General features: G+C 45.1%; 1 protein-coding gene and 1 pseudogene across 1 annotated transcript in view; both read left to right on the top strand.

Annotated features, from left to right (window-relative positions):
• The window catches only part of SLC36A4 (solute carrier family 36 member 4), a 122594-nt gene that overhangs the window by 12961 nt on the left and 87300 nt on the right, over positions 1-22333 (top strand). Inside the window, exons 2-8 of the mRNA XM_066620336.1 lie at positions 582-699; positions 1107-1197; positions 2175-2263; positions 3751-3846; positions 6655-6739; positions 14572-14799; positions 15590-15688. Of these exons, the coding sequence (XP_066476433.1) occupies positions 582-699; positions 1107-1197; positions 2175-2263; positions 3751-3846; positions 6655-6739; positions 14572-14799; positions 15590-15688 (806 nt within the window). The remainder of the gene's footprint in view (positions 1-581; positions 700-1106; positions 1198-2174; positions 2264-3750; positions 3847-6654; positions 6740-14571; positions 14800-15589; positions 15689-22333) is intronic.
• On the top strand, positions 5182-5301 carry LOC136646152 (5S ribosomal RNA; annotated as a pseudogene).

The following is a 22333-nucleotide window of genomic DNA, read 5'->3' as shown; positions in this document are numbered from 1 at the left end:
TTTACAACAGGTTTATTGGATTGGGATTATTCTGGTGGCCTTGTGTTCCCCTTCATCCGGCCTTCAGTAAGATCCAAACCACGATTACCTACTCATGAGTAAATGCGCAGTTTCACTTTCCATTGGGCTCAATACATTTTCCTAGTGAGTTTGAAGGGGAGAGGAAGACTTGCTTCTTGAGAGTTTGTTGGAGCTTATGTCCATTAGATTGGGACTGGGACTATTCTGGTGCCATTGCCCTTCAGAGTGGACCAAGGCACAGTCACGTATCCATGAGAAAACAGTACATGCAGCTCTGTTTCTGTTTTCATAAGTCTCAATACATTTTCCTTGTCAGCTACTAGCTTATGAGTTTTGTGACCCTCCAAAAATTGAGTTGCAACCCACTGGTGGGTCCTGACCCACAGCTTGGGAACTGCTGGTCTAGATGCATTTCTCCTGCACAGTTTAAAGGAAATAAATAAGAAATAAAATACGTGTCATGATGACTGATGTGATGACTGTTGTAAAACACCGTGGGTGTTATAAATGTTAATTAATTGACCATAGTAAAATAAATTTTTTGTGTGTGTGTTTCATAGACCTGGAAGTAATGAAGCCTTTAATAGAAGAACAGGATTCAGGCAGTGAGGATGAGGCTGAAAATAAATTGCTGCCGCCTGAGAAGAAGTATCAACTTGACGATCAAGAGGGCATTACGTATGTACTGTATTCCCACTTGAGGGATACAAATTCATAATTCTTTAAATCCTGCTTTTGTCCTAATTTTTTTTCAATGTAAGAAAAGCCCTCTCCTTACACCTCCTGAGAGAGGTGTACCTCTCTCCTGCCATTGCTCCCCTGCAACTGGTATTCAGAATCATACTGCTGCTAAACTAGTAATAGCATGTAACAATAGGGCAGAGAACAAAATTCCTGCTTGAAAACTTGGAGAAACACTGCTAGTCTGTTGACAACACTGACCTAGATGTGCCAATGTACTGATTCAGCTGGTCAGCTTCTCCATTTATCCTGTTACTGATGATCTTCCGGGGCATCTGTGCTTTGTTTTTACATGTGTGTCAGTTTACAAATGTTCTGTATTTTTTTTTTTTTTTAATTTTCAGATTTGTACAAACACTCACTCATCTTCTCAAAGGAAATATTGGGACTGGGCTTCTAGGACTTCCACTTGCAATAAAAAATGCAGGCATTGTGGTAAGTGTTAGTCAGTTACTCACTGGGGAGAACCTGTCTTGATGTTGGTTATTACATCATGTTAGTGACTTGGAGGTCAGTGTTCTGGCCTTCGACAAGTCCTTCTGTAAAAGGTGACATGCCTTAGAGCATGGTCAGGCTGCTACTGCAAGTGGCCATGTGGCAGTGTAGCCAGGAACAGCCCTAGGGTTGGTAAATCAGTGGGGGGGGGCAGGCAGGGGGTTGTGAGAAGGGGGTGGGGGTAGGGGAGGAACAAAGTGGAGACCAGGATGGGGAGGGGGTGGATCCAGACAGGGAAGGGGATGGTATCATCCTTGGCGACACTGCTACTGAAATCCTGTCCCCCTTCCCTGTCTCGACTCACCTTCCCGGCTCCACTCAGACTTTCACCAACAAAATAGCTGGTGCAGGTCCAAGTATTCTGGCAACGGAGTATTAGGGCAGCAGAGGCTTATCCCTGGGCCTGTCCTCCCCCCACAGGATGCGGTGCATGCTCTGGTGGTGTGGCTGCATTGGTGCGGGGGAGGTTTAGATAGGATTGGGCTGGTTGTTTTTTAAGCACATTAAAAAAAAAACACAAGGTAATGTATCACAAAAACATAAAATCAACTTATTTGATTTTCTCTGTAAATCACTTTGTCAACTTTTTCGTCGAAAAGCAGTGTATAAATGTTGTTAAGAATAACGATGTAAACTCAGTGTGATCAGCAGCACTTCTGATTCTGCGATCCTATTGCCATTGTACAGTTTCCAAGCTGTAAAAGAGTAGAAGCTTCTTAAAAATGAGGATCTTGCCCTTCACTCCATTGAATTCTGTGTCCATTGTCACTTTTTCACATCAAGAGAATAATTTACTGCCTTCAGAAGAGGTGTGCAGTTTCTATGGAGGTTCAGGTGCAAGCGTAGAAGGATTCTGCGCTCTTTATAAGGATTCTACTTACTAACTCTTGTCTGTTTCACCCCCCCCCCCCAAACAGCTTGGACCAATCAGCCTTGTGTTCATTGGAATTATTTCTGTTCATTGCATGCACATTTTGGTACGATGCAGCCAGCATCTCTCTCAAAGGTAAGTGGGGAACTTGCTCATCCTGTTGCAATCTTCAGTAACACCCTGTCTTGTGATTGGGTCATAAATATTGATAACTTCGTATGTTTAAACTTAACTCCCTCTGATGCAAGGGAAGACACCAAGATGCAGGACTCTTGTTGTCTTGTGTGCTCCCTGAGGGATCTGGAGGGCCACTATGAGGTACAGGAAGCTGAACTAGATAGGCCTTTGGTCAGATCCAGGAAGGCTCCTCAGATGTTCTTAAATCAAGGGTGTCCGAGCATTTTGGCAGGGGGGCCACATCATCTCTGACACTGTGTCTGGGGCCGGGGAAAAAAATCAATTTACATTTAAAATTTTAATAAATTTACATAAATGAATTTATTAGAGATGGAACTTACATGAACGAATGAAGGTCTTGCAGTAGCTCAAGGCCTATAAAAGGTCTTGCACAAAGCAAGGCCAGCCTTTCCTTCACTGCCACTGCTGCATCACAGATATGAAACAGCAAGCAGTGGAGGGAGCCCTCATCCCACAGCTCAGGTGAGAGGTCGAACAGTCATCCACATGCTAAGAGCTGTTGCGTTGGGTCAGCAGGAGCTCCATCAAGTCTCCAGAGGGCCAGAGGCTCATTGGAGACTGGGGACTCCCCGTGGGCCAGATTGGGAGCCCCTGAGGGCCGCAAATGGCCCCTAGGCCAGGGTTTGGGCACCACTGTTCTTAACAGTTTTCAGAATTCTAAAACTATATAAAGTTATGTTCCTTTTGGGGTCTAGTTTGATGGTCATCCCCTGGGCCTTTATCCTCAATGGAAGCCTAGAGCAAATTTGCTTCTTACTGAATATAATTTGATCGGCATTCTTCCCCTCCTATCCAGAAGTGCAAGAGCTGGAGACATACTTCTCATTTTTTTTAAAAGGAAGTTGGTTTTTTGCATGGAGGAGGGGGGCTCTAGCCCTGGTCCTATGTGCTGACTTCCCTCCTCTCCTGATGCATACTTGTTAAATCAGAACCTAGTAACTGGCTGTTTTCTAACAGCAAAATGGAAGCAGGAAGTGAGGCAGAGGGCTGAAAAGAATGTGATGCTTATAGAGTTCGAAGAACTTTAGTGTCGTGTTCTTTTCAGCCCTCTGCCTCACTTCCTGTGAGTGCCTCCGTTTTGCAGTCGGCAAAGAGCCAGTGAGTTCCAGGAATGGTGACCGGAAGGCTGTGATCACAAGCAGATAAATTGTGTGTGTGTGTGTGTGTGTGTGTGTGTGTGTGTGTGTGTGTGATTTTTGACCCACAGATAACTGAATCAGCTGATACTGGATCCGCGGATAGGGGGGTGCCTGTTCATCCTTACTTGTGTGTGTGTGTGTGTGTGTGTGTGTTTGTGTGTGTGAGTGAGTGAGTGTGAGAGAGAGAGACTTTCAAATGAGCAAAACCCTTTCTGCAAACTTGCATCTTGATCAATAAACCTAGATGGAGAAATAATTGCTTTCCCTCCCTCATTTTCCTTTTAGATTGAAAAAGCCTTCTTTAGGGTACAGTGACACAGTCAGCCATGCCATGGAAGTAGGTCCTTTTATCGCTTTGCAGAAGCGAGCATCTTGGGGACGGTAAGCTCCTTCCTGTGTGTGTTAAATTTTGTTTTTGTTCTGTGTGTGTTCTGCCTATAATGCAGAAAATTAATAAGAAATTGTAATGAGTTTCTGGTTTTAGAGTAAGGAATGTGAATATATTGCAGGCAGAAACCCTAGGCAAAGTGTCAATGAAAGAGAAATCCTTCAAGTTTGTCATAACCACAATAAGCTAAGGTGAGGTATGATGTGGGGAACAAACTTCAGATTTGTGGGATCTACTCTGCTTTTATCAGAATTCTTGGTCTCCTAACCAGAGCCAGGTGCAAAATAGTGACTCAGGAAGTGGACTGCTATAGATCACTGTAAATACCAGTGATGGGCAAATCCAGCGCCGCTTGACTCAAGTTGAGTCTCTGCCCCCTTTAACTCTACTTGAAAACAAGTCATAATGGGCAGACTTTCCAACTTGCCCACAGCGTTTTGGGGACTCTAAAACACTCGAGTCCTTAAACTTTTTTGTAAAAAAAGTCAGCCGCAACTGCGGAAAAACATGGAGCTAGTGCCAGGATGTGTGTTTGTGTCGGAGTTCTCATTTAATATTCCCCTGATGTCCCTATCCCATCTGTAAGCAAGGCAGGAGGAGGAGGTGGGACATACTGCATGAGAGCAGGGACAGAAGCGGCAAGAGGGAGGAGGGTCACGCGCAGCAGCTGGGAGGCTTACCAGTATGACCCAATCCTTTGCAACTCTACTCAGAAGTAGTTCCATTGCGGCTGGTCATTCAGTGAGCCTGCTGGAGTCATGCCCATTTCTCCTGGAGGACTAGAAACTGTCCCCCATGCCTTCTCCCTTTACTTGTTCAGGGAAAAAACCTTCATATAATGATTATCTGTTCCTTCAGAGATGGACAAGAGATCCCACTCCCGCCTATCCCCTGCCTCCTGGTCGATGCAAAACCAAAACATTAACCCTTCCCAGCCTCCTGGCTGGGGCTTTCCTGCTGCTCACTCAGTCTGAATGATGGCCCTACAAGTTCTTTCACTCTGCGAGAAAAGTAAGCAAGCGCACCCAGACACAGACAGACTCAAGTCTGCATGCGGGGGGACTCATTCTGAGTCAGTGGTCTCAGACTTGAGTCAGTGCCGGAGTCATTGAAACGCCGGACTTGAGTATACATGAGTCAGCAAAAAACATGTTTTTGCGACTTGGGCTCAAGTCACCTGACTCAAGTTCCCATCCCGGCTAAATATAATGGGAAGTCTCACATATACAAGTACCAATCAACATCTGGGATTCACATGCAAAAGTCTAAAACGCCCGTAGAGCTGCACAAGAAATATTTTACAGGCAAGAGCATTGGGCAACATTATTTTATATAGCAACTGTTACCCTGTACATGCCTGATTTCATCTGATCTCGGAAGCTAAGCAGGGTCAAACCTGGTTAGTACTTGAATGGGAGATCACCTGGGAATACCAGGTGCTGTAGGCTTCTACCATAGTCTTTCGAGACTGAAGGTTGCCAACCATTTTATATAGCTATAATTAACTCCTGAGATAGATTACATACCAGCAAAGGCTTTCCCCCTTCCATCATTTCTAACTTTAGGGTGGAAAGCTGATACCTGCAGCTTGAGAAGTTGATGAATGGGGAATCCTTTGAATCTTATCTCTATATTTCCTATACACGGGGGGGGGGGGGAGGGTTTGAGAATGGGTTGAGAGTATTTTCAAGCTCATGTTCAGATGTGTTTTACATGCAAATGTATGCAGATCTAGTTGACTAAGGGCGCAATCCTAACCCCTTATGTCAGTGCTTTCCAGCACTGGCATAGCGGTGCCAATGGGACATGTGCTGCATCCTGCAGTTGGGTGGCACTCACGGAGGCCTCCTCAAAGTAAGGGAATGTTTGTTCCCTTACCTCAGAGCTGCACTGCCCTTAAGTCAGTGCTTTCCAGCACTGACATAAGGGGTTAGGATTGCAGCCTAAGATATTTTTAATTGTATGATAGTTCTTCTCTTCTGTTAGGAAGGAGGAAAATATCATATCTGCAGGGAAAGCTCACTTTTGCAGTGTCATCCTAAAGAATGAAAAACTTCTGTATAAACCTGCTTACCCGTAGATGCATGCTGCGTTAATTCATTGTGGGCAAACTTGACGTAATGAGATGGGCTGGGAAGGGTACTCCTTTTCTGCTCACTAAAAGACAGTACTTCTCCCCCCCCTTCCAGAGAAACGGCATGGTGGAACGTATTCCAAAGAGAGGTTCTGGTAGTTCACCTCCCCTCTCTCATTCTCCTTTTCCAAGATCTCCATTGACATGCATCCAAAGTTTATGATGCATGTCTTTCCATAGTTCTAATATGTGCTTACAGAAAGATGTTTAACATAAGCGTTCACAGGGCTCTTGTCTGACAAAAACATCACTGAGGGTCTTGATTCTTATTCAGTCTCATTAGGTTGCTAGATCTGCATGTCACCTTGGGTCAGCTTTGCAGTAGCTGCTCTTACTAATGCTTGTTAATAAAACTCTCCTCTTTCTATTTGGACACTATCAAACCAATCACCCTCTGTTCTGCTTTTGTCTTTTTTATATGCTAAACTTGACGACAGAGCCTGTATTTTTAATGTCAGTGTAGTGCTCCAGAAATAATTCAATAATAATAATTTATCATCATCATCATCCAACCAACCACTGTCCTGCAAAAATAGATTCATTTGATTACCTGTGACTTCTTTGATGCATTTGGTGTTTTCTCAAGTCATTGCCTCTCTGCAAGCTAGACACCATTTAACTCAAAGTATTTTTTGTGTGTGTGTTTTTCCTCATTGTGTCCTTGTAGGTGTGTGGTCGACTTCTTCCTTGTGATTACCCAGTTGGGCTTCTGCAGCGTTTATATCTTGTTTTTAGCAGAAAATGTGAAACAAGTAAGTAAAAGTATTTGGAAATGAAAATTCGGATCGGTAACATTCTAGCATGTAATCCCTTTTGACATAGCATGTCTCTTTTATATAAAGCTTGAATGTGTGCCTTCAGCTGTCTAGACTTGAAATGGTGAAGGCATAGATTCCTGCAATGTGCTCTAGGTCTAGGTGTGCCCTCATATCCATGGGGGTTATGTTTCGGAGCCTCCTGCAGATACCTGAATCTGCAGAGATGAGGGGACACTTACCCCCACCCTCTGGAGTCAGGGAAGCAAAGCTACCCTTTTCTCTGTAGGGAATGTGCATGGAAGGGACATCGACCCTTATCCACAGATATGGGATCCACGGATATGGCCCCCCTTGAGTGCTGTTCAGAAACTTCCACAGAAAGTGGTACTCACTTCCTAGAAGTGGCTGGCCGCTGGGAACACACCACATTGGTGCTGGTAGTCAGTAAACTTACTAGTAAGCACCAAAAGTATAGCAAGTACAGTATCATTTGATCTGGTTTTCCCCGTAGTATTTGTAGTAGTATGCTTGGCTTGGTTTTACTAGGTGTCCTCTTAACCATACTATCTATGGTTGGGTTCAGAGGGCAGGGCCATGAAGAGAGAGGTTTTTATATATAAGAACATAAGAAGAGTCCCGCTGGATCAGGCCAAAGGCCCATCTAGTCCAGCTTCCTGTATCTCACAGTGGCCCACCAGATGCCTCAGGGAGCACACAAGACAACAAGAGACCTGCATCCTGGTGCCCTCCCTTGCACTTTGGTGGCTGCCTCTGAGTGTTCATGTTGGGGCAGGATCTGGATCTAAGGTAGCTGGCCACAGTATCTAGAGTATGGTCATGAACACACACTGTATGCTTCTGTTGCAGAAGGAATGCAGTTATGACCTAAAGGGCCACCTTCTCCCACGTGGGCCTGCCTGCTGAGATCCTCATCTGAGGCCTTCATCTAGGGGCCTGCCATCTTTGTAACTTAGGTGTGTGGTTACTGGAGATGGGGGCCTTCTCTACGGATAAAGGACTCTGTCATAAGGGTGCCATCAGGCCAGGCAAGTATGCTTGGTGCCAACACTGCTCTGCTTTAAGTTCAAGGTTAAATCTGTCATTGCTTCTCAAGCAATAATATCTGATCTGTTTGTCTTTGCTATTTTATTTTATTTTATTGTGCCCAGGTTTTCAGATTGAATGATATGTGGCATTCCATATTGCATTTAGGTCAAGTCGTTGGGTGCCTTGAAGGCCCAATGCAATGGAAAGACAGAATAGACCATTTAAATTTAAATTCCATATTGCATTTAGGTCAAGTTGTTGGGTGCCTTGAAGGCCCAATGCAATGGAAAGACAGAATAGACCATTTAAATAAATTAAACTAGAAAATGGCTTCATAAGCTGCCTTGCTGGGAAACTGTCCAAGGGCCTATGAGATCTCTGAGGAAAGGAAGGTATAATGCAGTGGTATTCAAACTGGGGCGTCGTGACACCCCAGCCTGTGGGTCCTGGCCTCTGCCTCCTTAAGAGGCCAGGGCAGCCAGGAGACCGGGATCCTGCGGATCACGCCGCTCAGGTGGGCTGCAGGGGCTTGGGTGCACTTGCCCAAGCCTCCTGCAGCCTCCCGGGGGTGCAGGGAGCCCTGCACAACCTTCGACAGGGCTCCCCAGGTCAGGAAAAGTGAAAGTGGAGCGATTGCACCCCGCTCCGCAAAACCGGAAGCGGAGCACGATTGCTCTGCTTTCCCTTCTGACTGGGCTGCAGGGACTGGGGTGCGCCCTCTGGTCCCTGCAGCAGCCGTCCCTGTGTCAGGGAAAAGGGAGAGTGGGGCGATCAGGCTCCACTTCCGATTTTGCAGAGGCAGAGCAGATCGCTCCACCCTCCTTTGCCCTGACCTGGGGTGTCCTGCAGGTGCTTCCGCAGGGCTCCCTGCACACAGGGATGGCTGCTGCAGGGACTGGTGAATGCATTCCAGTCCCTGCAGCCCCCTGAGTGACGTGATCCTGGGGATCGCGTTGCTGCCTTCCCTCTGCCCCTGCTGCCTCCCCCCCCGCCCCCGCCAAGACTTACTGCGGGTTTCAAACTCCTGGAGAGTTTGAAAATCGCAGGTATAATGTAATAAATAACTCTCTGGATGCCCTCTTTCTGTGTTAGTCCTGACACGTCTAAAAAATGGGCAGAGTGTTTGGTAACAGATCCATAAGAACATAAGAACATAAGAACAGCCCCACTGGATCAGGCCATAGGCCCATCTAGTCCAGCTTCCTGTATCTCACAGCGGCCCACCAAATGCCCCAGGGAGCACACCAGATAACAAGAGACCTCATCCTGGTGCTCTCCCCTACATCTGGCATTCTGACTTAACCCATTCCTAAAATCAGGAGGTTGCGCATACACTTCATGGCTTGTACCCCATAATGGATTTTTCCTCCAGAAACTCGTCCAATCCCCTTTTAAAGGCGTCTAGGCTAGACGCCAGCACCACATCCTGTGGCAAGGAGTTCCACAGACCGACCATGCGCTGAGTAAAGAAATATTTTCTTTTGTCTGTCCTAACCCGCCCAACACTCAATTTTAGTGGATGTCCCCTGGTTCTGGTATTATGTGAGAGTGTAAAGAGCATCTCCCTATCCACTCTGTCCATCCCCTGCATAATTTTGTATGTCTCAATCATGTCCCCCCTCAAGCGTCTCTTTTCTAGGTTGAAGAGGCCCAAACGCTGTAGCCTTTCCTCATAAGGAAGGTGCCCCAGCCCCATAATCATCTTAGTCGCTCTCTTTTGCACCTTTTCCATTTCCACTATGTCTTTTTTGAGATGCGGCGACCAGAACTGGACACAATACTCCAGGTGTGGCCTTACCATCGATTTGTACAGCGGCATTATAATACTAACCGTTTTGTTCTCAATACCCTTCCTAATGATCCCAAGCATAGAATTGGCCTTCTTCACTGCCACCGCACATTGGGTCGACACTTTCATCGACCTGTCCACCACCACCCCAAGATCTCTCTCCTGATCTGTCACAGACAGCTCAGAACCCATCAGCCTATATCTAAAGTTTTGATTTTTTGCCCCAATGTGCATGACTTTACACTTACTGACATTGAAGCGCATCTGCCATTTTGCTGCCCATTCTGCCAGTCTGGAGAGATCCTTCTGGAGCTCCTCACAATCACTTCTGGTGTTTACCACTCGGAAAAGTTTGGTGTCGTCTGCAAACTTAGCCACTTCACTGCTCAACCCTGTCTCCAGGTCATTTATGAAGAGGTTGAAAAGCACCGGTCCCAGGACAGATCCTTGGGGCACATCGCTTTTCACCTCTCTCCATTGTGAAAATTGCCCATTGACACCCACTCTCTGCTTCCTGGCCTCCAACCAGTTCTCAATCCACGAGAGGACCTGTCCTCTAATTCCCTGACTGTGGAGTTTTTTCAGTAGCCTTTGGTGAGGGACCGTGTCAAATGCCTTCTGAAAGTCCAGATATATAATGTCCACAGGTTCTCCCGCATCTGCATGCCTGTTGACCTTTTCAAAGAATTCTATAAGGTTCATGAGGCAAGACTTACCCTTACAGAAGCCATGCTGACTCTCCCTCAGCAAGGCCTGTTCGTCTATGTATTTTGAGATCCTATCTTTGATGAGGCATTCCACCATCTTACCCGGTATGGATGTTAAGCTGACCGGCCTATAGTTTCCTGGGTCCCCCTTCTTTCCCTTTTTAAAAATAGGCGTGACATTTGCTATCCTCCAATCTTCTGGCACTGTGGCCGTTTTGAGGGACAAGTTGCATACCTTAGTCAAGAGATCTGCAACTTCATTCTTCAGTTCCTTAATAACCCTTGGGTGTATGCCATCAGGGCCCGGTGACTTATTGATCTTTAATTTATCAATGAGGTCTGAAACATCTTCTCTTTTAACCTCTATCTGACTTAACTCCTTGGTTAGGAGGGGCCGTTCGGGTAGCGGTATCTGCCCGAGGTCTTCTGCCGTGAAGACAGATGCAAAGAACTCATTTAATTTCTCTGCCATCTCTAAGTCTCCTTTTATCTCCCCTTTCCCTCCCTCACCATCCAGAGGGCCAACCGCTTCTCTGGCGGGTTTCCTGCTTCTAACATATTTGAAGAAGCTTTTATTATTCCCCTTAATGTTGCTGGCCATGCGTTCCTCATAGTCTCGCTTGGCCTCCCCTATCACCTTCTTACATTTCTTTTGCCACAGTTTATGTTCCTTTTTATTCTCCTCATTAGGGCAAGACTTCCATTTACGGAAGGAAGCTTCCTTGCCCTTCACAGCCTCTCTAACTTGGCTGGTTAGCCATGCGGGCACCCTCCTGGATTTAGTGGAACCCTTCTTTCTTTGCGGTATACACCTCTGCTGGGCCTCTATTACTGTTGTTTTAAGCAGCCTCCATGCATTCTGGAGAGACTGGACTCTTTTTACCCTCCCTTCCAACCTCCTTCTAACCAGCCTCCTCATTTGAGGGAAGTCCGCCCGTCGGAAGTCAAGGGTTTTTGTTAGAGATTTGCCTGGTATTCTTCCCCCAACGTGCACGTCAAAACGGATCGCAGCATGATCACTGTTCCCCAATGGCTCAGTAACGTTTAAATCTCTAACCAGGTCTTGCGTACCGCACAAAATTAAATCCAGAGTCACCTGTCCTCTGGTGGGCTCCGTGACTAGCTGATCTAAGCCACAGTCATTCAGCACGTCAAGAAATCCGGTTTCCTTATCGTGACCAGAACACAAATTGACCCAGTCAATATGAGGATAATTGAAGTCCCCCATGATTACAACCCTGTCCTTCCTTGTCACCTCCCTGATCTGTTTCCTCATTTCAAGGTCCCCATCAGATTTCTGGTCTGGAGGACGATAGCACGCCCCCAGTATTACATCGCTGCACAAGCCTGGTAATTTAACCCACAGAGATTCTACGGTGGAGTCGGACCCACCTTCAATCTCTACTTTGCTGGATTCTATCCCTTCCTTAACATAAAGGGCCACCCCACCTCCAACACGCCCCTGCCTGTCCCTCCTGTAGAGTTTATAGCCCGGGATTGCGGTATCCCACTGATTCTCCGCATTCCACCAGGTTTCCGTTATGCCCACTATGTCAATATTTTCCCTTGTCACCAGACATTCCAGTTCTCCCACCTTTGCTCGTAGACTTCGGGCATTCGCATAAAAGCATTTATACATGGAATGCCCCAGGATGGGCTGCTTATTCGCTCCTTTGTCCCCGCATCCTCTCATTGTGCCAAACCGTCTATCACATCCCATCTCCCTACCTTTCCCAATTTCTTCTCCTACCCTGCCTTTGTCTTGTTGTTCTCTAACCTCCCCATCCTCATCCCATAGGGATGAGGAGTCCCGAACCGGATGCCCCTCGGCTCCTGTCGGCCTTCCCCCAACTCCTGTCGGCCTTCCCTTGATAAGTGTAGATTTTGTCCTGCAGCAAAGAAGTTTTCTCCAGCTGAAGTTAGCACCCTGCAATAGAGTAGTTGGGATCCTTGCAATTCGGTCCTAAGCACTTAGAAGAAAGTCTTGCTTAGTTCAGTGGGCATAAGTGTCCATAGGATTGCAGCCTTGATCAGGGATGGCTCTGCAAATGGACATAGCAATGTTTGATACTGCACAGTGCTACTGTTTTCATTAAATATGCATCAAGCACATTGCATTGCAGGGTCTTCATATTTTTTATGGGATTGGAATGCTTGCTTAAATGCCTGCTTTGTCCTGTTGGGGGTGCCAGAGGGTTGGCTAATGGCATGTAACTGATTGGTTTTTCTTTTCCCTTATGAAAAAACTTCTTGAAGTTTTTACTTAAGAAAATCTTGACCGCTGGTAACAAATAGCAACTGACCTGTGGTGACAAGTTATAAATGACTATCCCATACTTATTTAACATTTCTCTTGCAACCTCTATTCATAATAGACATGCCTTTTTCTTTTTCACCTAACCTTGGTGCTTGGAGACACTAAAAGAGGCATCTTATGATAGTCAAAAGAATTTAGGTTCCAGACATATCTATAATGGTAGAGAAAATTCAGTCTCCTGTCAGGTGCACAGGGAGGCAGAGATTGGGTCCTTGGGGATGTTGAAGATTGTTGGATGTGCCTGGGTATGAGGGAGAAATAAAAATAGATGCAAAGAAATAACTTTTTAATAAACTTTGAGCATATGAAACTGCCTCCTCCTCTGTATTGCCTATAGTGACTGGCATGTTTCAGATGATGATCTGTCCAAACTCTACCTGGAAATGCTGAACCTGAGACATATGAACCCAAGACCATCTGTAAGCAGAACGTGTGCTCTACCCACTGAGATACAGCCCCTCCCCAAAAGGAGATTGAAGCAATTTCATATTGTGGAGGGCCCTGTAGTGCAGAGCGTAGGCTTTGCGTATCAGTTGCCTCCTCTGGGGATAGGGCTGTAGCTCAGGGGTAGTGTGCATGCTCTGCCTGCAGAAAGCCCCAGTTTTAATCCCTGGCATCTCCAGGTAGGGCTGAGAAAGAACCCTTTCTGAAATTCTGGAGAGCTACTGCCAGACAGTGTATGCAGTGCTGAGGTAGACGGATTAATGGTCTGACTCAGTAGTGGGCAGTGCTAAATATTTGTAAAAGAGAAGCTAATAGTTGTTTTTAAGAGCTGCAAGCATTAATCTTGCTATGTGGCCAGCAGTGGCATAGCTAGAGGGGATGCAAAGCACTAAGTTTTGAAGGGAGCCTCACCACGGCATGCAAATGGCCCCTCCCCTTCGGAGCCATTCTGGGCAGGGGGAGCAAAATGGAGGTGAATACCTCTGCTTAGGAGAGGTAGAAAAAGAGTTGATTCTCTTAAGCAGTGCCAAGAATGGCATGGTCAAAATCACTTTTAAATTCAATGGCTTGTTTTGCCAAGTTTTGCTTTCAACTTTATTGGGGGGGGGGAAGTGGGGGGTTAACGGTTTTTGTTTCCTTGGCCCAACATGACTAACTCGGTATAGTGACGCACTGGAGGAGATTGCCACAGCTTCAAAGCGATGGTGACTGAGTGGTTGGAGCTGATGATGATATTGAGTCTGACATTGCAAAGGAGGCTAGGTTAGATAGCAGATGAGTCATGTAGACATACCATCTTTTCGCAATCAGCAGTAAACTGTTGCTCGGTCTCAGACGATACATGGAGGAGGGAGATGGAGGCGTGTTGCTCTTTCATGTTTTTGTGAACTTCATAGACCAATCTTGTGTTAAACTATTCTGGGTGTCTATGGGTTTTTCTGTTCCAGCTGTGCCTCAAAGTCCTAATCACAATGTTTAGATTCTCTGGACACCCTTCTCAAAGTTTTAGGGGCAGCCATTTTGCGTCCTGACACAGAAGAACAGGGGAAAGCAGGGGTTAGTGCTGTTTACTCGTGATGCATTAGGAAGAGGATAGAGAGAAAAGGGTGCAGGAAAGCAAATGATGGGGTGGAAGTGACTGTACTAAATTTCAGGAGGCTGAGACACTCTGAGAGAAGAGGAGGGAAAGTAATTGGATGTAAAGGGCAGAGATTGGATTTGATGCAGTCAAAAGGGCATCAGGCATTTCACAGTCTGATCCATAAAGCTCCGTATTCTAAAACCATTTAGTTCTCTTGCATCTGTACTTTAGGGTTGTATTTGAATGTTAAAGTCCTTCCAGAATGTATATACAGGTTTTGAAGTATATCTGAGACTGGGGGGGGGGGGGGATCGGGGTAATGCTCTTTCCATACCTGTAGGAGAGTCACTTTGAAACACTTTGGAAAGTAGCTGTTGGTGTTTTCATAGTAGCTAAAATGGTACTGATTAATTAAAAAAAGAATACTGGTTTTTCCTGCAGGTTAATGAAGGCTATTTTCAGACTAAATCTGCTACTGCTAACATCACAGGAACCAGTGTTCCCTCGGACAAAAGGACCATTGATCTACGGCTATATATGCTGTGCTTTCTTCCATTTCTGATCATCTTGGTTTTCATCCGTGACCTCAAAAACCTGTCTCTGTTCTCGTGTCTCGCAAATGTATCTATGGCCATCAGCCTTGTAATTATTTACCACTATATTGTTCAAGTGAGTATGGAAATCTCTGCTTTTGACTTTCTGGTGACTTATCCATCCCAGCATGTGTGAATTGCTAATTCTTAACCCAACTCCATTCTATGTACTTTGAGAACTTTACAGCTACTTGTTGCTCTTGAGTGTTGCATTGAACATTCAGAATGTGACTTTTTGGCAAGGACGTCCCCAAATGGTGTACAGTTGGTTTTAAAAATACAATAGAAACAACTAAAATACAATAGAAACTGTGGAGCCAGGTAAAAGCCATCATGCAGGGGTGCAACAGTTAATCAATGCTGGAGGTCCATCTGTACACGGTGGGAACCATTCTCCGAAAGGTAAAATGGGAGGGAGCTCTCTGAACCACTATGGTCTAGTTCTGTGTGCTTGTCAAATTGTACTTCATGCAGGGGCAAGATGCAGAGCAGGACCTTCCTGGCCGATCGAAAAGTGTGCAAACAGGAGAAACTATAAAGTTCTTTTAAGTATCTTGGACCTGAACCTTTGAGGGATTGAGGGCCATAACAAGGAGGGCTGTTTCTTTCATGCTCTTCTTGTGAGACTCCTGGAGGCATTCATCTAACCGCTGTAGGAAATAGGACACTGCCCTTTTTTTGTTTGGCAAAGCAGAGCTTTACTTGTGTGATTTGAACTAGTATCCTATGTTGGTCTGGTTCTGCGAGCTGGTTCTAATGGGCAGCTAGGATGGGCATTTATGGCCATCTTCCTGAAGAGGGTATTGATGTTAAGGGTCAGGAAACGTTGTGCAATCCATCCCTTACATTATGACCTCTTTCACCAGGGTTTGTCTGATCCTCGAAAACTGCCTAAAGTAGCTGGATGGAAGAAATACCCACTTTTCTTTGGCACAGCTATATTTGCTTTTGAAGGAATCGGTGTGGTAAGTGTTGCTTTTGATGAAACATAAATTTGAAGGCAGTGGCAATTCAACTCAATTTTTTAACCTTTCAAAAACATTAGTCTTTCTTTTTTTTCTGCACTGTTGGTATCTTCCCCCTCTGCTTTGGGTGCCATGTCAAGATGCCTGAGCCATAATTGACCCATCTGTATTGGACTCCTTGAGGTGTGATTTTTCCAGCCTTTTTTCTGGCAATAATGCTGATCAACTGTTACCCTGCACATGCCTGATCTCGTCTGATTTCAGAAGCTAAGCAGGTCAGGCCTGGTTAGTACTTGGATGGGAGACCGCCTGGGAATACCAGGTGCTGTAGGCTTATACCATAGTCTTTCGAGACTGAAGGTTGCCAACCACTTGCTGATCAGTATTGTATTTCTAATTTAAATGTCAACTGTTTCTATATGTTTTCAAACTGATTGCTATTGGCCTTCAGAGTCCACATGGATGAAAGGGCAGGGTAGAAATATTTTCACATATAGGCCCAGTCCTATGGGGCTTCTGTGTTGTGTTCTGGTGGTCCAGTGTACATTATGGCAGTTGCAAAACGCGACCTCTTGTTCTGTGCAGTTGGGCTGCCATTGCAAGTGGGAAACGGCCATGCGGCAGCAACCACTGGAGAAGCCCCAGCACCGGTGAGTCAGTGTGGAGGTGGGTTGGATGGGAAGGGGGAGGAACGGGGCAGAGAGGGGAGGGGGTGTGGCATGAAGGGAATGGTGGCAGCAGCTCTGCCGATATCCTATTCCCTTTCTAGGCCTTGATTTCCTGACCTAGGTCCACTCCATCTTGTGCTAGCAAAATAGCTGGTGCAGATCTGAGTCAACCCATCAGGGCAGCGGAGGTTTGCCCCAGAGCAAGGGAACAAATGTTCCTTTGTCTCAACGAGGCTTGTGGGACCTGAAACTCCCTCATGGGATGCAGTGTATGCCCTGTTAGCGCTGCTGCATTGGCACTGCTGGAGTTTGGTGGAATTCTGCTGTTCCTAGACGATGTCTGGCAAATGTGGGATTGCCAAAGCCACATCTCTGTGGACGTGATGTGTGCAAGAGATTTTACAGAGGAGAAGTGGGTGAGTAGGTTCATGTATTTATCCCTTCACCCATTGCAACTGCTGTTCCCCATTTAACTGGGAAACCTTTTCTGTAAGCCAGGCTTGTAGTGTGGAGGGTTTGGCTAGAAAAGAATGTCATGTGAGACTGAAAATTCTGTGGCGGCCACTGAAAATCTAGTTTGGCCTTTTATACTTCATGAATTGAGAGAGCTTTTGAGGTAGTTTGCACCTCCATCGCACTCAAATTTGCACAATTTTGTCAGGGTACAGGACTTCAGCTACTCATGATGGAGGATTTGGATGGCCTGGTTAGAGAGAACTAGATTTTTCATAGTGCAGTTTGTCCACAGCCCTCTCTATACTCCTAGATCACACAAGTCAATTTAAGTCTCCTTCTGTGAATTTAGTATGTGTCGTTGCACTTTTGGGAACCTGTTAAACTGGTGCTATCTGACTTGGCACTTACTCTAAGCACTTGTTTCTACCCTTTGTGTTTCAGTGGCTTTGGAGCTTGACTTCTCAATGAAGCCCTCACTGTTCCTGCTTGAGCCAGGACTGTAGTGCTCTTTGCACCCTAATTGTAACAATGAGGTGCCTGGAATAATCTGCCTGGACCAGGGCCTGCTGTAGAGACAAGTCTCCATGTACTGGGCTGTGCCGTACCCTAGAATGTGCTCTCAAGTTTAAATGACCTCCTTCTGTTTTTTTCCTGTCTGAGTTACATAGACAGAATGAGGGTCACTGCAGAGTGACTAGTATAGGTTACCTGCTGACCTTAACTACTTGTAAAATTTGAATGCCATGGCAGCAGGTTGCTAATGACTGGAAGATATTGACAGGAAGAGCTGACAGCAGGGCTGCATGCTGGTTAGTCCTCTAATTCTGTGCATACAAATTTATGAGAAGGTAAGAAGAAGCAAACAGGGAAGGAAGCAAATTTAATTGGAGTGTAGCATACCAGCTGTTCTTTGGAAAATTATTTGTCTTTTTAGAGCCTTTTTTCAGCACTAGAAACACTCAAGGGGTATTTTTTCTTTAAGGCAGGAATTCTTAACCGAGGCATCCATAACCCTTTGGAATATGGGCATCAAATGATGAGGGTATAGGACTCAATCTCTGAACAATTAATGTGCATTCTGTGTTGTCCATTGCCTCTGTTAGATTATTGATCACCATTATTAATACAGATTGAGGTGTTCTCTTCCTAGCTATCCATATGTAAAGAAAACCAAGCTATTGACATCTTCTGAAGCCATCCTGGTACCTAATAGGACTGGTGGTGATGATGATTTTAACAGTCTGGCAAAGGGGAAGTGGGGACTTATTGGACAGTCCATGGGGGGGGGGTCTGTCATCATAAAAAGGTTAAGAACCTCCTGCTTTAGAAATCACAGACAAGGTGCAGTATAGCATATATAACATACATTTCAACAGTGTTGAAGCCCTGCGTACAGACTTAAAAATTTACATAAAAAGATGTGACGTAAAGAAAGAAATGTCAGTGGAGGAGGAGATGCGCAAGTCAATATCTTACCAAATTTACAGAAGGCCTGGGAAAACAATTACAATTTGAGGCACAGTGGGAAGGACAGAATTGAACTAAGGCTTGGGGGTGCCAAGTTCGAAAGATAAGATACTGCTGAAGATGATGGATGGCAGTGTGAGACCATGAATGAAATAATTGGCCTAGCTAAAAGACTGGTACTGGAGGAGTGCAGAACTCTGTAAGGAGTATGACAAGAAATTAAAGAAGAACGAAGTAATAGAGTACAAATAATTAAAAGGAAGAAGTAGGAGGAAAAGGAAACCTGTGCAAATGGAAGCGGTGGCTCTGGAGTTCAATAATACTTAACATATATATTGCACTCTTTGAATGTTCAGATCACTTCACTTACATTCTCGGTCCTTAAAACAATATTCTCTTTCCTTATTTCCTGGTATTATTGTTTGAGTCCAGAGCTAAGCTGGAAGTTCTAAGCTGAGAATTTTCAGTTCTGATTTTTTTTTTGTCGGAGGGATGCAAGTGGGGGCTAAAACCAGCCCCCCAACTTGCTTTTTTTGGCCACCACCTATTTCTTGGCGGAGGCTATCTTAGTGGCTGTTGGCTGCCATTTTCTTCTCCAGAATCCTAAAAAGATGATGCTACATGATGTAGTGTTGCTCTTGGGCTTCTGGGAAAGAAATGGATACTCTCCCAACCTGTGGCTATTGGGAGAAATGTTGTGAGTGAGTTTCATTTCATCAGTCCTCCTTATCCGTTAAACGAGCAGGATAATTGGGGGAGTTGTCCATATTGCATCAGCACTAGTTAAAATATCAAATATTAATCAAATTCATTTAAAATTATCAAATAAAATATCAAATTTTAAAGTTTTCAAGTATGTTTTTGAGAACCCAGGAACCCTTCTGAAGACTATAAGAAAAACTATGTCCCTGACATCTTGCCTCACTTTCATAATATCTTGGAATTGTGCTTGACCATATGAAAATGTTCAAGCAGAAGAGCTGAGTCTTGTATGAAGCTAAGGGGAAATATCTTATACTGTGCTGTATATTGTATAGATGTGCTGTTCGAAAACTAGACTGCCTAAAATATTGTGTGTGTAGCCTCCATAGGAAATTTGCAGGCTATTAATTCTCGAGAATAAGTCTAATGGATAGGCTCACTTTTGTACAAAACCATAGTTTATCTCACTCCTTTTGCGCAAGTTGGAAATAAAGGATGATCTTCACCAATTTCCACCAGGAAATAAATTTGTTTGTGCTGATCTGTACTGTTCAGGAGCATTGCCACTTTTATTTAAACGGTGAATTTACCCCGTTTTCCTGTCCTGCTCTCCGCTTGAGGTGTGGTAGATCTGAAGAGCTAAGCAAAGAAGAAAATGTTTCATTTCTATTAGACATGAAAGTCAGAGGAGGGACATGAAGATTCTGGTCTTGTCAGCCTATTACTCTAAACCGACATCTTCTCAAGGTCTGCTTTTTGCACTGGGGATAAAGCAGCTTTTCAGTAAGAATGTGGTACTTTGTTTATAGCATACAAACTCTGGATTTGTTGTTCGATAGCTGCCAAATGACTCAAAGATCTAGTTTTTCTCTTCTTCCATCTTTAAATAACTGGATTATCCTCTTCAAAATGTCACCGTCTCAGATCTGAAAAAGTGATGCAAACTATTTTGTTAATGCTGCTTAAAGTTAAAAGCTGCAAATTGTAAGGATTTTCCTCCTCTTTTGGTCAGCTTAGTATTTATCCCTTCAAACAGCTCTCTTTTCTTTTTCAGTTCCTTACAACGCTCTCTCTGATGGTGCCTTAAAATTGGACTTTCTACAGCTAGCTAATCTCAGACTAATCAGATTTCCGCCTGCATGTAGTCAGGGTCTTTCTGGTCTGGCTGCTGGTGGTGCCTTTCTGTGGTGGTGTGAGGTGTCATGCTCCTGAGAACAGAACTCTCCCAGTCCAGGAACAAGGCTTGGAGGATGAGAGAAGCTAAGGGAGTGAAGTTCTCTCAACACAAATCTGGACACACCTGTTCCTTTTGAACCCCTTGGAGCTAGAATTTTGGCCCTGGAGAGGGTGGGAGGATGTGGTTCTGCCCCTTAGACAGTGGGATGTAGCAATTGAGCCACAGTTCTCCAAATGCTGTCAGAGCAAATGTCTCCAAAACTGGTAAGGGCTCTTCTAAGTTGCAGAAACCTTCCCTGCAGAAGAGATGGATCCGACCACCCACGCTAGACACATCAACTATATCAACTCTTGGTTAGCTCCAGCACTTCGCTGGAACAGCATCTGATCCTGCTCAGAGTTCTGTATCTAGCCTAGTCTTCCTTTTTGTCCTGTAGAGCTCTCTGAGGTACTGACCTCCTGTTTGTAGCTATGCCTGCTCATGCTTTTATTCAGAGCTGGCTGTGGTCTGGACACTCTGCCTTTGTCCCCTGCTCTAGATGTATGCCAGTGATTCTGTCAGGGGCAGGATAGGTGGTGGTAGGGTATGCACAGCATAGAGCAGGGGTGCCCAAACCCCAGCCCTGGGGCCACTTGCGGCCCTCAAGGCCTCTCAGTGCGGCCCTCGGGGAGCCCCCAGTCTCCAATGAGCCTCTGGGCCTCCAGAGATTTGTTGGAGCCCGCACTGGCCCAATGCAACTGCTCTCAGAGTGAGGGCGACTATTTTACCTCTCGAGTGAGCTGTGGGATGAGGGCTCCCTCCACTGCTTGCTTTTTCATGTCTGTGATGCAGTAGCGGCAGCAAAGAAAAGGCCAGCCTTGCTTTGTGCAAGGCCTCGTATAGGCCTTGAGCTATTGCAAGACCTTCATTCATTCATATAAGTTCATCTTTAATATATTCACTTATGTAAATATATGTAAATGTATTCAAATTTTAAATGTAAATTAATTCTTCCCCCCCCCCCCCCGGCCCCTGACACAGTGTCAGAGAGATGATGTGGCCCTCCTGCCAAAAACTTTGGACACCCCTGGCATAGAGTATTGAGTGTTGATACATAACCAGCATTTTAATTAAATAAAAGGCCCAATTGTGTGAACTCTTTCCCTCTAGGGGGCGTGAGTTGTATGGATCGGGCCCAAGAGGGGGTGGGATTAGTGGCACCAGCTTGCACTGTATCCTATGCCCCTTCCTGGACCAGATCCACCAATGTGGATCAACATGGACTTGCGCCAGCGATGTTGCTGGCTCAGGTCCACGTTGACCTGTTGCAGCTGCTGGGGCTTCCCCCCCAGGGCAAGAGGACAGATGTCCCCTTACCCTGACTAGACCTCTAACAGCTGAAATTCCCCCACAGAATCTAGCATAGCCAGCGCTTTCACTGCTGCATTGGTATAGGAGAATTTGGTTAATATTGGACTGCCCACTTATCTATACCTTTCCAGCTTGTCAGACATATGAAGCTTTCCACTGAGTCAGACTATTGGTCCATCTTGCCCAGTGATGTCTGTTGTGTCTCAGTGGGCTTCTAGAAATCTGGAGGCAGATGTTTTTCCTAGCCTTGTTGCAAAAGAACCTTTAACTAAAGATATTGGATTGAATCTGAGACCTTCTATAAACAAAGCATGTGCTTTCCTGCTGGTTTTGGCTTCTCCACACCTTGGATCCACTTTTTAAACGCTCAACCAACTACATTAAACCTATTTGTTCTCATATTTTAAATAAATAACCCCTGCTAATTGGGTAAGAGGCACTTTTTCAAGTGGGTGCTCCTCTTTTTAGCAGGGGGAGAGTAACTGGCCCACCTCACCCCAGCAGTGTCTTTTCTAGTGGCTGTCTGCTGGTGTTCTTTTTGCATCTTCTTAGATTGTGAGCCCTTTTGGGACAGGGAGCCATTAGTTATTTGATTTTTCTCTGTAAACCGCTTTGTGAACTTTTAGTTGAAAAGCGGTATATAAATACTGTTAATAATAATAATAATAATAATAATAATAATAATAATAATAGATGTACTACCCCTATCTGTTGCCTCTGCCTCACCTAATTTTTTTTAATTGTGACAGAGATACTAGTGTCCATCTCAGAAGGAATTCTTCCGCATTTTGAGAAGCTTTTGCATGTTAAAAATGATTGTTTATT

Source organism: Tiliqua scincoides, chromosome 3 (assembly GCF_035046505.1).
Source record: "Tiliqua scincoides isolate rTilSci1 chromosome 3, rTilSci1.hap2, whole genome shotgun sequence".
Taxonomy (NCBI): Eukaryota; Metazoa; Chordata; class Lepidosauria; order Squamata; family Scincidae; genus Tiliqua; species Tiliqua scincoides.
This window is presented reverse-complemented; position numbering and strand designations above follow the sequence as displayed.